Source organism: Bombina bombina, chromosome 7 (genome assembly GCF_027579735.1).
Source record: "Bombina bombina isolate aBomBom1 chromosome 7, aBomBom1.pri, whole genome shotgun sequence".
In the NCBI taxonomy this organism is placed as follows: Eukaryota; Metazoa; Chordata; class Amphibia; order Anura; family Bombinatoridae; genus Bombina; species Bombina bombina.
In genome coordinates, this window is record NC_069505.1 from 285,623,293 (window position 1) to 285,641,132 (window position 17,840).

At 39.2% G+C, this 17,840-nt stretch overlaps 1 protein-coding gene across 5 annotated transcripts in view; it reads right to left on the bottom strand.

The window, feature by feature from the left end:
- Positions 1-439: 439 nt before the first annotated feature.
- The window catches only part of USP19 (ubiquitin specific peptidase 19), a 287,727-nt gene continuing 270,326 nt past the window's right edge, over positions 440-17,840 (bottom strand). For all 5 annotated transcript variants that reach the window (XM_053720813.1, XM_053720815.1, XM_053720812.1 and 2 more), the window contains one exon: positions 440-4,363. In XM_053720813.1, the coding sequence (XP_053576788.1) occupies positions 4,232-4,363 (132 nt within the window). In that variant the 3' untranslated portion in view covers positions 440-4,231. The remainder of the gene's footprint in view (positions 4,364-17,840) is intronic.

Genomic DNA, 17,840 nt, shown 5'->3' on the forward strand with positions numbered 1-17,840 from the left:
TATAAACCTTCCAGGCCATTTCTCCACGCACGTGGAGTTCAGGTGAGCCAGCTCTGATTGGCTAAAATGGATGTGTTAAAAGAACTGAAATAAGGGGGCAGTTTGCAGAGGATTAGCTACACGGTAATCACAGAGGTAAAACATATATTAATGGAACCGTGTTGGTTAGGCAAAACTAGGGAATGGGTAATAAAGGGATTATCTATCTTTTTAAACAATAAAAATGTTGGTGTAGACTGTCCCTTTAAGAATACATTCTATAGAATTGTACAGATTGGTCAAAAAGGAGAAATGTGCTGCAAATCTCAAAAACATTCAAACACATAAAAATTTTAGTTAAGCGTTTTTTACAAATTATTTTTGGTTTTGGTCTTTTTTTATTGCAGTTATTTTCAGACATTGACAATTTTCTAAAACTAGCAAAAAATATAAAGACACGTAAGGTTTCAGCAGAATTTAATGATTCTACACTGAAGACATACATCATATTTATATATCAGAAATGAACAATGGGAGCTTTGCCAACGCACAGCACGTGTCCCCTCCCACAGCGCCACATATCCGTATAGGCACCAATTCAGTTCATTCTTGCAAGGGAAGCCGGTTCAAAATCCACACAAAGTATTTGGTATAAAAAAAAAGTTTTCTCTAAAACAAAGTAGAGAGCAGAGTATACTCTTGAGAAAGCATTTGCATCTCACAATAATTAAGGTTTAATATTTAAATACAATGAAAACAGCAGCAATGGTTTAACAAACAAATAAAAAATATATTAATGCACATTAAATCAGACATCCTCACAGGCAACATTAAAGAAAAAAAAAACTAAAAAAAATTTCGCCACTAAAAAAAAAAAAAAAAATAGTGCATATATTGGAATATTCCTTTTTTTTTTTTTTATAAAAAGAATATGTTTGCTTTATTAAGTGAATACGAGCCTTGACGCTTGCTGTGTGATAATAGGCTCTGATTGGAGGTAACATGCTGTAATTAACCCTTCCCAAGAAAGCATTGCTTAAAACTAAATATTAATAGTATATATACAAAATCATACATACTGGGTCAATTGTCTCCTATTGTTTTAATCTTATATGCATAATTTGCTAGCACGAGAGAAAATAAAGTGTCTATATAGGCTGGACCTAGTGAGGCCTTATTAGCTTGTATCCTTGGGTTGGACAATATGATTGGCTGCCATTACCCGTCAGTTATAAAATGTATTTTTATTATACAATAAGATTGTTAAATATTCACAGGAACTATAAAAGTCCTGTTAGTGCCAATAAGAATCTGCTGAGATTAATGCTATAAAAAAAATAACGACTAAGCTGCAATCATATTCAGGACGCACCACAATCCACTACAACAGGAAGACAAAATGATACACGCACACTGGTATTTACCAATCACAATACAACAGGCCAGGGGTGGCTGAATGTGTGTAACCTGTGGTGTCTCTGCGCATTTTAGAATTCTTAGACACAATGCCATGTTTGGCTGGAGCTGGCCCGGAAATATTTAATTATTCCTAAAATGTACAAAGCCTGATAAGCCACAGAGAAAAGCAACATTAAATTTCCATTGGAGTTTCAGCTGTTAATAGACATCCTTATGAGATCACCTGATAGAGAAGCGGTTACCATGAAGTTCAAATCCAGATTAAAAACCGCATTATGCTACGCGGTATTTGCACAATCACTGAAGGGAATACTGGCGCCAAACCCAGAAACTCCTTTTTAACGTGGCGCACTACAGGGACAGACACTCGTGAGTTTTAGACCATGTTACCCAATACCGAGGTCCACTAATATCTGAATGTTTTGTGGCGTTATTTTCTATCTACTGTTTTCTCCTTCAAGCTCATTAAATGTGCTCTGTCCTGCACTAGTTTATGGCTACACACCCCTAACTAAAGATCTACAGCAGCTGTAAATGGGGAACTTGCTTTGCTTAGAAGGCAATAAATCCTATATGGTAACGGAAGCCATTTCGTTTTTTAATGTATTACGTGTCCACATCCCCTGATATTTTATAAATAGCAAATGAACAATACCACCTAAAAAAACAGGAAAAGAAAAGGAAAAACAAAAAAGCTTTCAATAAATAAAAAAAGTTTTAGCGATGATCATTAAAGGTTTGTTGGTAAATGTACGGAAAGATGTGTAGTGTGTTATTGTCTTTGCAGCAAGAATAATGCTGTTCGCGAAAAGATTTATTTGTATCTGCTAGGACAGAGTCTGCACAATTTGCCTAAAGGGACATCACGTTTTCTTTCGTGATTCAGACACAGCATACAATTTAAACAAATCAAAACAATACTTTTTAATTTATTTCTATTATGTTTGTTCTCATGGTATTCTTTGTTGAAGAGATATGTAGATAAGCAGCGTTCACGCCTGGAGCAGTACATGACAGGAAACACTGCTGTTCTTGCATATGTATAAATTTTATAAAACTGCCTCCATATATTGCACCAGTCCCATGCACACTCCTACACCTCCCTACCTGCTTTTCAACAAAGAATACCAAAAGAACATAGCAAATTTGATAATAAACGTTTTTTAATTTTACACTATCTGAATCATTAAATAAATGTTGGGGGGTTTATGTCTCTTGAAAGGGACATTAAGGCCAAAATGAAACTTTCATGATTCAGATAGACATGACATTTTAAACAACTTTCCAATATCCTTCAATGATCAAACTTGCTTTGTTCTCTTTGTGGAAGAGTTAATTTAGGTAGGCTCATAGGACCTCAGGAGTGTGCACGTGACTTTAGACGTAGTGTTCGCAACCATGTTTATAGCAATGTGATACACTGTTGCAAAAACTGCTGCCTTAGAATACTAAAGGCATGCACTCACCCTCCTGAGCCTACCTAGATTTACTTTTCTACAAAGAAAAACCCGGAGAACAAAGCACATTTCATAATAAAGTAAAGAAAAAGTTGTTTAAATTGGATGTTTTATGCGTTTAATGGTCGTGCCATATTCATATGTAATTCTAATGTAAGCAAACTAAGCATTCCCCAACCGTCTTCCAACACAAAGCTGCATATGTGTGCTCCTAGCAGATAGTACTAAGTATTCCAGAAACAGACAGAAGCTTGAGATGTCGCTGTGTCCTTGGAAAAAGAAATAAAGTTCCCTGACATCGGCTGATTACATTTATGGAAAACAAAGGCAATTCCCAGATTAGATTTGTGTTTTAAAGGAAATTTCAATACTTTAATATAATTTCACTTCAATGTGAAGAATATTAATAGCTTTTTAGTCCCTTACTGGGAGACTGGGGACACCCTACTGGCTTAGATTTAAGGTACCAGACCAAGAAAACAGAACTAAAAAGCTTTCAATCAGCTTTAAAGGGACACGGAACCCAAATGTTTTCTTTCATGATTCAGATAGAGCATGCAATTTTAAGAAACTTTCTAATTTACTCCTATTATCAATTTTTATTTGTTCTCTTGCTATCTTTATTTGAAAAAGAAGGCATGTAAGCTAAGAAGCCAGATAATTTTTGGTTCAGAACACTGGACAGCACTTGTTTATTGGTGGGTGAATTTATCCACCAATCAGCAAGAACAACCCAGGGTGTTCACCAAAAATGGTCTGGCATCTAAACAAGAGAATAAAGAAAATGTAATAATAGGAGTAAATTAGAAAGTTGCTTAAAATTGCTTGCTCTATCTGAATCACAAAAGAAAACATTTGGGTTCAGTGTCCCTTTAAATTGAAGCAATTAAATAGTACAGAATATGATGAGGAAATGACAATGATGAATGAGAAACACCCTTTTTCTTGGATTGCAACCAATTAAACAACAAAAAGATTTTTAAGCCAGGCAAACTGTGTATAAATTGGCAAATCACTGAATTTTTGTTTCTCGTGAGCTCCGCTATTGCCAGATGTAACCAGGAATTTGGTTTGTAAGTTCTGAAGACGGTAGCGCCCAGCTTGTGTAGAAGGCTGTACATGTAAAATAAACAACAGGATTAGACAGTAAGAGATCTACAAGGTGCATTAACCCCTGCTAGGGCAGAGAGGCCCACAATGCACTGCAGGGGATAGAGAGGAAATTATACTGTTCCAGAGAACTTACCCCTGGGGTGACGCGAATGCCCCCCCCCCCCCAAACATAAAAATATCCAACAAAGCCTTTTTATACAGCCATATACAATAATCCCCTGCATGTGACTCTCATTACAAAGAAATTGTTTTTCTTGATTTTGTTAGTCAACGTCCTCCATGTTGCTGTAACAAGGCGCAGGAACAGACGGGTGCGTAAACAGATCAGATACTGCTTCTGCCGTCATCTGAGAGGATTCTTCAGGGGTTAAACTTTGCCTCATTTGGGTCACTCCCTGGGGACAGATGAAGAGTCAGTTAAACATAATGGATAAAACTTGTGCTGTCTGAAAGATAAATCTAGATGTTGTTGTGCAGAACCAAAAGAATCCCTCAGTGCACCAGCAGCATCAGACAATCACTGGTTTAATTATATAGCCAATAACTTTAGGTTAAAAGGGATACTAAACCCAATTGTTTTCTTTAAAGGGACAGTCAACACCAGAATTTTTGTTGTTTTAAAAGATAGCTAATTCCCTTATTACCCAATCCCCAGTTTTTCATAACCAAGTGTTATATTAATACACTTTTTACCTAGGTGATTACCTTGTATCTAAGCCTCTGCAAACTGCCCCCTTATTTCAGTTCTTTTGAAAGACTTGCATTTTAGCCAATCAGTGCTCACTCAGTAAATTCATGTGCATGAGCTCAAGGTTATCTATATGAAACACATGAACTAACACCCTCTATTGGTTAAAGACTGTCAAATGCAGAGGCGGCCTTCAAGGTCTAAGAAATTAGCATATGAACCTCCTAGGTTAAGCTTTCAACTAAGAATACCAAGAGAGCAAAGCAAAATTGGTGATAAAAGTATATTGGAAAGTTGTTTAAAATTACATGCCGTATCTGAATCATGAAAGGTTTTTTTTTGGACTTGACTGACCCATTAATGATTCAGATAGATTTTAAGCAACTTTCTAATTTACTCCTATTATCAATTTGTCTTCCTTCTCTTGCTATCTTTATTTAAAAAGCAAGAATGTAAAGCTTATGAGCCAACCCTTTCTTGGCTCAGAACCTGAGTTATGCTTACTAATTGGTGGTTAAATGCAGCCACCAATAAGCTAGTGCTATCCAGGGTGCTTAACCTAGAATGGGCTGGCTCATAAGTTTTACATTCCTGCTTTTTTAAAAATAAAAATTGATAATAGGAGTAAATTAAAAAGTTGCTTAAAATTGCTGATCTATGAGAATCATGAAAGAAAAAAATTGGGTTTAGTTTCCCTTTAAATAAATTATATTTATATTCTCTGTGAAAAGGAAAATAAACAGTCTATATATAAACGTATTGTCTGCCACGAAAACACAATTTATGCTTACCTGATAAATTTATTTCTCTTGTGGTGTATCCAGTCCACGGATCATCCATTACTTGTGGGATATTCTCATTCCCAACAGGAAGTTGCAAGAGGACACCCACAGCAGAGCTGTAATATAGCTCCTCCCCTAACTGTCATAGCCAGTCATTCGACCGAAAACAAGCCGAGAAAGGAGGAACCATAGGGTGCAGTGGTTACTGTAGTTTAAATTTAAAAATTACCTGCCTTAAAATGACAGGGCGGGCCGTGTACTGGATACACCACAAGAGAAATACATTTATCAGGTAAGCATAAATTGTGTTTTCTCTTGTAAGGTGTATCCAGTCCACGGATCATCCATTACTTGTGGGATACCAATACCAAAGCTAAAGTACACGGATGAAGGGAGGGACAAGGCAGGAACTTAAATGGAAGGAACCACTGCCGTAAAAGCTTTCTCCCAAATATAGCCTCCGAAGAAGCAAAAGTATCAAATTTGTAAAATTTTGAAAAAAATATGAAGCGAAGACCAAATCGTCGCCTTGCAAATCTGATCAAAAGAAGCCTCATTTTTAAAGGCCCAAGTGGAAGCCACAGCTCTAGTGGAATGAGCTGTAATCCTTTCAGGAGGTTGCTGTCCAGCAGTCTCATAGGCTAAGCGGATTAAGCTTCTTAGTCAAAAAGAAAAAGAGGTTGTCGAAGCCTTTTGACCTCTCCTCTGTCCAGAGTAGACAACAAACAAAGCAGATGTTTGACGAAAATCTTTAGTAGCTTGTAAGTAAAACTTTAAAGCACGGACCATGTCCAAATTGTGTAACACAAGGATGGAACAACAATCTCTTGATTGATATTCTTGTTAGATACCACCTTAGGTAAGAAACCAGGTTTGGTACGCAGGACTACCTTATCCGTATGAAAAATCAGATAAGGAGAATCGCATTGTAAGGCAGATAGCTCAGAGACTCTACGAGCCGAGGAAATAGCTACCAAAAAAAAGAACTTTCCAAGATAAAAGCTTGATATCTATGGAATGAAGAGGTTAAAACGGAACTCCTTGAAGAACCTTAAGAACCAAGTTTAAGCTCCATGGTGGAGCAACAGGTTTAAACACAGGCTTGATTCTAACTAAAGCCTGACAAAATGCCTGAACGTCTGGAACATCTGCCAGACGCTTAACTAGCTGACAATCCTTTTTCCAAACCTTCTTGGAGAAAAGATAATATCCTAGCAATCCTGACCTTACTCCATGAGTAACCCTTGGATTCACACCAATAAAGATATCTACGCCATACCTTATGGTAAATTTTCCTGGTGACAGGCTTTCGTGCCTGTCTTAAGGTATCAATAACTGACTCGGAGAAGCCACGCTTTGATAAAATCAAGCGTTCCATCTCCAGGCAGTCAGCCTCAGAGAAATTAGATTTGGATGGTTGAAAGGACCCTGAAGTAGAAGGTCCTGTTTCAGAGGCAGAGACCATGGTGGAAAGTATGACATGTCCACTAGATCTGCATACCAGGTCCTGCGTGGCCATGCAGGTGCTATCAGAATCACTGATGCTCTCTCCTGCTTGATCTTGGCAATCAGTCGAGGGAGCAGAGGAAACGGTGGAAACACATAAGCCAGGTTGAAAGACCAAGGCGCTGCTAGAGCATCTATCAGTGTCGCCTTGGGATCCCTGGACCTGGATCCGTAACACGGAAGCTTGGCGTTCTGGCGAGACGCCATGAGATCCAGTTCTGGTTTGCCCCAACGATGAATCAGTTGTGCAAATGCCTCCGGATGGAGTTCCCACTCTCCCGGATGAAAAGTCTGACGACTTAGAAAATCCGCCTCCCAGTGCTCTACACCTTGGATATGGATAGCTGATAGGTGACAAGAGTGAATCTCTGCCCAGCGAATTATTTTTGAAACTTCTAACATCTCTAGGGAACTTCTCGTTCCCCCTTGATGGTTGATGTAAGCTACAGTCGTGATGTTGTCCAACTGAAATCTGATGTACCTCAGAGTTGCTAACTGAGGCCAAGCCTGAAGAGCCTTGAATATCGCTCTTAGTTCCAGAATATTTAATGGAAGGAGAGACTCCTCCTGAGTCCACGATCCCTGAGCCTTCAGGGAGTTCCAGACTGCACCCCAACCTAGAAGGCTGGAATCTGTCGTAACAATTGTCCAATCTGGCCTGCGAAAGGTCATACCTTTGGACAGATGGACCCGAGATAGCCACCAGAGAAGAGAATTCCTGGTCTCTTGGTCCAGATTCAGTTGAGGGGACAAATCTGTGTAATCCCCGCTCCACTGACTGAGCATGCATAGTTGCAGCGGTCTAAGATGTAAGCGTGTAAGCGTGCAAACGGCACTATGTCCATTGCCGCTACCATTAAGCCGATTACTTCCATACACTGAACCACCGAAGGGCGCGGAATGGAATGAAGAACCCGGCAGGAATTTAGAAGCTTTGATAACCTGGACTCCGTCAGGTGAATTTTCATTTCTACAGAATCTATCAGAGTCCCTAGAAAGGAAACTCTTGTGAGTGGGGATAGAGAACTCTTTTCCTCGTTCACTTTCCACCCATGCGACCACAGAAATGCCAGTACTACGTCCGTATGAGACTTGGCAATTTGGAAGTTTGACGCCTGTATCAGGATGTCGTCTAAATAAGGGGCTACTGCTATGCCCCGCGGCCTTAGGACCGCCATAAGTGACCCTAGAACCTTTGTAAAGATTCTTGGGGCTGTAGCTAATCCCAAGGGAAGAGCTACAACTGGTAATGCCTGTCTTAAAAGGCAAACCTGAGAAACCGATGATGATCTTTGTGTATCGGAATGTGAAGATAAGCATCCTTTAGATCCACTGTAGTCATTTATTGACCCTCCTGGATCAGTGGTTGGTACGAATAGTTTCCATCTTTAACGACGGAACTTTGAGGAATTTGTTTAAGATCTTTAGATCCAAAATTGGTCTGAAGGTTCCCTCTTTTTTTGGGAACCACAAACAGATTTGAGTAAAAGCCCTGTCCCTGTTCCTCCTTTGGAACTGGATGGATCATTCCCATAACTAGGAGGACTCGTACACAGTGTAAGAATGCCTCTCTCTTTATCTGGTGTGCAGATAATTGTGAAAGGTGAAATCTCCCTTTTGGGGGGGAAGCTTTGAAGTCCAGAAGATATCCCTGGGATATAATTTCCAACGCCCAGGGATCTTGAACATCTCTTGCCCACGCCTGGGCAAAGAGTGAAAGTCTGCCCCCTACTAGATCCGTTCCCGGATAGGGGGCCGTTCCTTCATGCTGTCTTAGAGGCAGCAGCAGGCTTTTTTACCTACTTACCTTTTTTCCATGTCTGGTTTGGTCTCCAAACGGTCTTGGATTGAGCAAAAGTTCCCTCTTGTTTATTATTAGAGGAAGTTGATGCCCCACCTGCCTTGAAGTTTTGAAAGGCACGAAAATTAGACTGTTTGGCCCTAGATTTGGACCTGTCCTGAGGAAGGGCATGACCTTTTCCTCCAGTGATATCAGCAATAATCTCCTTCAACCAGGCCCGAATAGGGTCTGCCCCTTGAAGGGAATGTTAAGTAGCTTAGATTTTGAAGTCACGTCAGCTGACCATGATCTAAGCCATAGCGCTCTGCGCGCCTGTATAGCAAAACCAGAATTCTTAGCCGTTAGTTCAGTCAAATGAACAATGGCATCAGAATAAAAGAATTGGCTAGCTTAAGTGCTCTAAGTTTGCCAAGTATGTCATCCAATGGAGTCGCTACCTGTAAAGCCTCTTCCAGAGACTCAAACCAGTACGCCGCAGCAGCAGTGACAGGGGCAATGCATGCAAGGGGCTGTAGGATAAAACCTTGTTGAATAAATATTTTTTTAAGGTAACCTCTAATTTTTTATCCATTGGATCTATAAAAAAAAAACAAAAAAAAAACACAACTGTCCTCAACAGGGATAGTAGTACGCTTTACTAGAGTAGAAACTGCTCCCTCCACCTTAGGGACTGTCATAAGTCCCATGTGGTGGAGTCTATTGGAAACATTTTTCTAAAAATAGGAGGGGAAGAGAACGGCACACCTGGTCTATCCCATTCCTTATTAATAATTTCTGTAAACCTTTTAGGTATTTGGAAAAACATCAGTACACACCGGCATTGCAAAGTATTTATCCAGTCTACACAATTTCTCTGGCACTGCAATGGTATCACAGTCATTCAGAGCAGCTAAAACCTCCCTAAGCAACACGCGGAGGTGTTCAAGCTTAAATTTAAATGTAGAAATATTAGAATCAGGTATCTTTCCTGAGTCATTAACATCACCCACTGACTGAAGCTCTCTTTCCTCAGCTTCTGCATATTGTGAGGCAGTATCAGACATGGTTCTTAAAGCGTCAGTATGCTCTGCATTTTGTCTCACCCCAGAGCTATCTCGCTTACCTCTAAGTTCAGGTAGTCTGGCTAATACCGCTGACAGTGTATTATCCATGACTGCCTCCATGTCTTGTAAAGTAAACGCTATGGGCGCCCTAGATGTACTTGGCGCCATTTGAGCGTGAGTCCCTTAAGCGGGAGTCAAAGGGTCTGACACGTGGGGAAAGTTAGTCGGCATAACTTCCCCCTCATCAGATTCCTCTGGTGATACATTTTTTAAAGACAGAAAATGATCTTTATTGCATAAAATGAAATGAGTACATTTGGTACACATTCTAAGAGGGGGTTCCACCATGGCTTTTAAACATAATAAACAAGGAGTTTCTTCTATGTCAGACATGTTTATACAGAATAGCAATGAGACAAGCAAGCTTGGAAAACACTTTAAATCAAGTTAACAAGCAAATATAAAAAACGGTACTGTGCCTTTAAGAGAAACAAATTTTGTCAGAATTTGAAAAACAGTGAAAAAATGCAGTAAATCAAACAAAATTTTTACAGTGTGTATAATAGGCTAACAGAGCATTGCACCCACTTGCAAATGGATGATTAACCCCTTAGTTCAAAAAACGGATCAAAAAAACGAAATAGACTTTTTTAACAGTCACAACCAACTGCCACAGCAAGCTGTGGCCCTACCTTCCCCAATAAACGACTTTGGAAAGCCTTTGGGCCCTTTAGAGATGTCCTATAGCATTCAGAGGGCCTTTGAGGGAAGCTGGATGTCACAGTTTGTAATTTTAACTGCACCAACTGTAACTTTTATACTACAACAGTGGAAATTGTTTCTAGTCAAAATTTAAGCCAGCCATGTGGAAAAAACTAGGCCCCAATAAAGTTTTATCACCAAAGCATATATAAAAACGATTAAACATGCCAGCAAACGTTTTATATTGTAAAAATCATAAGGGTATTACCCCTGGGAGTAAGCATGATACCAGTCATTATTAAATCACTGTATTCAGGCTTAACTTACATTAATCCGGTATCAGCAGCATTTTCTAGTGTTTTACATCTCTAGAAAAAATTATAACTGCACATACCTTATAGCAGAATAAACTGAACGCCATTCTCTCGTTGAAGTTACCTCATCTGTGTAATCCCCTCAGACATATGTGAGAATAGCAATGGATCTTAGTTACAACCTGCTAAGATCATAGAAACCTCAGGCAGATTCTTCTTCTATTTACTGCCTGAGATAAAATAGCACAACTCCGGTACTATTTAAAAATAACAAACTTTTGATTGAAGAAAATAAACTAGCTATATTTAACCACTCTCTCCTACAACGTCCTAGCTTGTTGAGAGTTGCAAGAGAATGACTGGCTATGACAGTTAGGGGAGGAGCTATATTACAGCTCTGCTGTGGGTGTCCTCTTGCAACTTCCTGTTGGGAATGAGAATATCCCACAAGTAATGGATGATCCGTGGACTGGATACACCTTACAAGAGAAAACCAATTTGTTATCATTTGTTTTAGTAGAAACTCTGCATAGAATGTCTCTATGAGACTGTACAATCTGGCACTAGCTTCATATTAACTAAGTAGCTCACGTATTTTGAAACTATTAAAACAAATTAGAAAGCTCGTTTAAAAAGGGACAGTAAAGTGAAAATGAAACTTTTATGATTCAGATGCAGAGTTTTAAACAGCTTTCCAATATAATTCTATTCTCAAATTTGCTTAATTCTCTTTGTATACTATGTTGGATACCTAGGTAGGCTCAGGAGTAATAATACACTACTGGCACCTAGCTGATCACATCTGGTTATCCAATGACAAGAGCCATGTGTGCAGCCACCAATCAGCAGCTAGCTTCCAGCAGTGCACTGCTTCTCCTAACCAATCAGCAACTAGCTTCCAGCAGTGCCCTGCTGCTCCTAACCAATCAGCAGCTAGCTTCCAGCAGTGCCCTGCTGCTCCTAACCAATCAGCAGCTAGCTTCCAGCAGTGCACTGCTTCTCCTAACCAATCAGCAGCTAGCTTCCAGCAGTGCCCTGCTGCTCCTAACCAATCAGCAGCTAGCTTCCAGCAGTGCCATGCTGCTCCTAACCAATCAGCAGCTAGCTTCCAGCAGTGCACTGCTTCCCCTAACCAATTAGCAACTAGCTTCCAGCAGTGCCCTGCTGCTCCTAACCAATCAGCAGCTAGCTTCCAGCAGTGCACTGCTTCTCCTAACCAATCAGCAGCTAGCTTCCAGCAGTGCCCTGCTGCTCCTAACCAATCAGCAGCTAGCTTCCAGCAGTGCCCTGCTGCTCCTAACCAATCAGCAGCTAGCTTCCAGCAGTGCTCTGCTGCTCCTAACCAATCAGCAGCTAGCTTCCAGCAGTGCCCTGCTGCTCCTAACCAATCAGCAGCTAGCTTCCAGCAGTGCTCTGCTGCTCCTAACCAATCAGCAGCTAGCTTCCAGCAGTGCCCTGCTGCTCCTAACCAATCAGCAGCTAGCTTCCAGCAGTGCCCTGCTGCTCCTAACCAAGCAGCAGCTAGCTTCCAGCAGTGACCTGCTGATCCTAACCAATCAGCAGCTAGCTTCCAGCAGTGCCCTGCTGCTCCTAACCAATCAGCAGCTAGCTTCCAGCAGTGCACTGCTGCTCCTAACCAATCACCAGCTAGCTTCCAGCAGTGCCCTGCTGCTCCTAACCAATCAGCAGCTAGCTTCCAGCAGTGCCCTGCTGCTCCTAAGCCTATCTTTATTTTAGCAATTAAATATGTGCACACACAGACCAGTTATTCATATCCAGCCAAATATATAAATCACATAAAAAGCAAAAATTTCCACCAAATATCACTCATATCCAAAAAGAACAGAAACTGCATTTGCACCATAAGCACATAGAATGCAAAGATACTGACAGCACAACAACTGCGTATACCACACATAAAATACTCATAGTAGATGCATCTCCGCCATACATATATTTAATGGGTAAATGTGCACTATAAAGTTGATGACATATATGCCATAAGCACGCTCAGATAACATATCCCATCACTCACAAAGACCTTCAGACGTAGCATTTCTTCATATGCATCCAGGAGCAGAACAAGAGCAGTAAGTGGGTGGAGTGTCTGCTGTGGGAGGGGACTGGAAGAGACAAGGAGCGGAGCTCTAAGTATCAGGGATGGGTCTGGGTGTTTAAATGGGTAGTTTGGGGAGACCCAACTTTCCTATAGAGAAACACTTTGAAGTCACTAAACACAGGTGGGTAAATATATTGTGTGTAGTTTGGCAAAAAAAATCATGGAATAATCACCTCTAAGATTTAAAAAAGGAGCATATACTTGTTTTTAGACTGCCTGCAATGCTGACGGTAACAGTAACATAACCTAATTATAACTGAATCAATACGGCTTCACAAAATGAGTCCTTGACATTCTCTTCACACAAGGCACAAGAGCACACATATTTGCAGAGCTCCAAAGCTATAAATAAATACTGCTGCAGAGAGCTTTTAATACTGAATAGGCTTTTTTTTTGTTACTCAGACTGTTCGTTTATAATAAGCCTCAGCTAAAGGGATAGAAAACACCAACATTTTCTTTCATTATTTGGATAGAACATACATTTTTAAACAACTTTACAATTTACTTCTATTATTAAATTTGCTTCATTCTCTTGTTATCCTTTGCTGAAGGAACAACAGTGCACTTCTGGCAGCTAGCTGAACACATCTAGTTAACCAATCACAAGAGAATATGTGTGCAGGCACCAATCACCAGCTAGCTATCACTAGTATAGGATATGTGCATGTTTTTTTCAACAAGGGATATTAAGAGGACGAATCGCATTTGAAAATAGAATTGAATGCAGTGAAAGTGTCTTAAAATTACATGCTCGGATTCATGCAAGTTTAATTTTGACTTTCCTATCTCTTTAAAGTGTATTGCCCATAAACAGCTATTTTTAAATGCAGACATATATCTGCTTTAATTGGATCACAGAACGTTCTCAACATAAGGGATATGAAAGCTTTCTGATATATGTATTTAGATTTCCTGAAAACATATCCCAGTGAGCATATATCCGATAAGTGGATCCAACCCATAAAAAACTGTCAGTTAAGAATAGGCTTCATAAAAAAAATATTTAAATTCACACGTTAACCTAAAAGGGCCATAAAACAATATTTATGCTTACATAAAAAATACTTTTCCTTCAGGATGATGAGTCCATAGGAATTCCATAATATGTGGGTTATACTTCCTGCCACTAGGAGGAGGCAGAGAGCCCACACAAGAGCTTTAATCCCTTCCCTCTCTTCTCAGTTTAACATATAGCTGAGCAGAGACAAGGAAACAGATATGTAGGAAACCGATACGTAGGAAAAACAAAAGCAGGGACTACAGAGGTGCAAATTAGAACTGTCACCCAAAAAATGAAGCGGTGGGGCCTATGGACTCTTATCATCCTTAAAGAACATAATTTATCAGGTAAACATAAAATTTGTTTTCTTTCCTAAGATAAGAGTCCATAGGAATTCCATAACGTGGGATTTAATACCCAAGTTGAGAATGGGAGGGACAGAATAATTGCCAGACCCTGCCAAAAGCAAAAAGGATTTTTTTTAACCAATAAGAGCTTTGCAAATCTGTTGTAGCTTTGCAAATCTGTTCCATGGAAGGAGACTTCCTTGTCATCAATAAGTTCTGGGAATCATTTTATGTAACCAAAGCGAAGGCTACCAGTAGCCTTCCTGTCTGTACGAAAACCTGAATAGAGAACAAGCAAACTGAACTTCGTTTGGAATCCTATTAGCTTAAAGAAATATTTTTTAACACTCTAGAGGATCCAAAAAACTTCCTGTTTGAAATTTAAGTCATACCGGGTAAGCACAACAGTCTTAACCTTATAAAAACCCAGGGGAAAAAAAAATCACAGAAAAGCAGAGAATACGGAAATTCTTCTGGCTGAGGTATAGACAGTAGAAAGAACCTCCAGAACAAAATATTAAAATCTATGCTGAGCATAGGTTAAAGGGAAGGGAGGTTCTTGGAGAACATAAAAACTAAATAAATTCCTTGGAGAAGAAATAGATCTAACAACAAAAAATATATGATCATTAGAAAGTCTAGCTAAATTCTCATGCAAACTAATTGGGAAAATAAGATGAAATTTGTCCCTCAAGAAACTGACAATCTCTCATCAAGGCCACCTAGCAGAAACTGAAGAATCCTACAGATCCTAAAGAAATGCCAGGAAACACTCTTGGAAGTGCACCACTCAAAGAGAACCTTCCAAATGTGTGGAATATTATCTGGAGAACTTGATTCCCAGTTTGTAAGAGAGACAATAACCCAACCCGACTCCCCGAGAAAACTGATAACCTCAGAATTAGGCAATATCACACCGTTAAGAGATTTGACATAAAAAAAATTCATACAGCCTACTTGGGTATTGAACCCAGTACTGCTGTCTAGAAATGCAGTGTCACCACCGAGACACAAGATAGCCTTGAAGCATCAAGGTTGGCAACAGGACATCTGAACCAGATTAGTATAACAGGTTCTGCAGGACCAAGCTGGAGCAATCAGGATTACTGAAGGAAAATCCTGATTCGAGCAATAATTTGGGGAAGACAACCAAATGAAAGAAAACAGATGAGTAAGCCAAACAATTTTATGGGAAAGCCAAGACATCTATCAATTGTGCCTTAAGGTCCCTGGATCTGGCACAGTACCTGTAGGTTACAGTTCAAGTGGAAAACATTGAAACAAATCCTTCAAATCCCGCTTGAAAACCAGTCTATCAATTCTACCAGTGAAGAGACCACTCCCCTGGAGAACAAAGGACTGCTGATAAATCCACTTCCCAGTTCTACCATTCTGGAAGGGGAACAGCTGAAAGAGAACAATGAATCTGTTCTATCCAAAACAAAGTTAGGATACCTCTATCATAGCCAGGTGAATGTCCATAAAGACAATTTCCTTCTTTAGAAGGAGCCATGACTGAAGACTCGGAACTCCAAGAAGATATTCTGAAAATTCACCTGCAGAGGAGTCCAGACTTCTAGCGCTCCTTGCGACTCCCAGTCAGCACTCCATCCAAAAGACTGACATCTGTATTGAGGAGCTTACCTTAAGTGACTGACATAGATTCAATCAAAGTAGGTTTTGCATAAAAAAAGCACATGTTAAACATATATAAAAGGACTAGCTTAAAACTGTGAAAAAAAACAAACAAAAAAAACCACACTCACAACTGGATTCAAACTCTAACCCTTCGTTTACAAAACTGGGTTAAAATAGAACTATGCTGTAAAGCTATAAAAATAGCAAATATTTCAACAAATGATCCAAGGATCTAAATAGATTGGATAATAAGAAAGGATATGTCCAATAAGTAATGCAATCAAATCCGGTGATCTTGAAATATCCTCAAAAAAAAAAGAGATACAATATATATAGTGTAATACTGTGATGTACCAATGATTTAAATGCCTTTATTGATGTATCCTACTACTCACATGAGGTGGAGCTATAATAAGCTCATCCACTGCGCACACCTGCTTTTAACTGGCAGGCAAACAGTCTCCCGAGGGCTATAAAATATGCAATTTATTAAAACATATAAAACATCCAATACACCAAGATAAATATGTGCAATCAGAGTCCTATATAGGAACAGTTAGTATTAACTGTGAGAGGTTTTCCTTTAGTGCGGATGGATGCGGATTTAGGACAGCGTTCACACTGCTCTCAGGTACCGCTCCAAATACCTACAGGATCCACACTCCTCCTCTGATATAATTGGGTATACAAGGATGAGTCCCATTGATAATAATCAATGTCCCGACGTACTTTTGACAGTTAACCAACAGCTTTTTTTTAAATTACGCATGTTCTGTTTATATAGATTCTACGATGCTATTAAAAGTAATATGCAATTAGCAGATAGAGAACATGTGATTAGCATGTTCTGTCATAAGAGATTCTATACTCCCTACAATAGAAATTGACTGTAATTAATATGTTGTGTTTATACAGAATATATACTACGTACCATAAGAAACCTGTAATAGCAAATCATATACAGGTAAGTAGCATGTTCTGAGTATACGGAATCTACAGAGCGTACAATAAAGAGCATTTAATTAGTAATTAAGGTACAAGTATTCGGTATGTTCTGCCAAAACACAATCTTTACTGTATATTATAAGGGTTTATTTATCTAACAAATAAAGTGCAAATAATTAGCATGTTCTGTTTATATAGAATTAGCATGCAGATAAAAAGACGTAAATAGCAAATAAAGTACATATGATTAGCATGTTCTGACGACACAGAATCTATTCGGCATAAAAGCTACCTGCAATTAGCAAAGAAAAGACATGTAACAGACGTTCGGTCTATAAAAATATATAGTAGCTACAATAAGACACCTATCTTAGCAAATAAGGAACAGGTAAGAAACGTGCTGTGTATGCAGAATTTGCATTGCATACAATAAAGTACTACTGAGTACCATTAAAGTACATGTAAATAATATGTTTTGTCAATACAGAATCTTTTTGATAATAAAATGTTACATGTAAGTAGTGGGTTCTGCCGCAAACAGAAACAAAACTGTAGCACATATAGGAAACTCACATCATTGCTCCAGACTAGAGCACCACCAAAACATACACTAAATAGAATGGTGACCCTTGACCAATATAGTTGCACATGTCATATGTACTGTGATATAAATCTGCCAAAACCTCAGGTTGCGCATATAGAATACCATTGTGTGCAAGCTGCACATGCAAGTTATCGTATCCCAGACAGGGAAGGCATAACACACAATAAAGCAAACCTAAAAGAAATCTGCTTTCATGAGACGACATGCAGATTTTTACTTAGAATTTAGCACAGCTCCTCCATACAAGTACACAGGATCTCTCATAAGAGTTAAATTGATACTAAACCCACATTTTTCCTTTCATAATTCGTATAGAGCAGCAATTTTAAGTAACTTTCTCATTTACTCCGATTATCATTTTTTTTTGTTCTCTTGGTAAC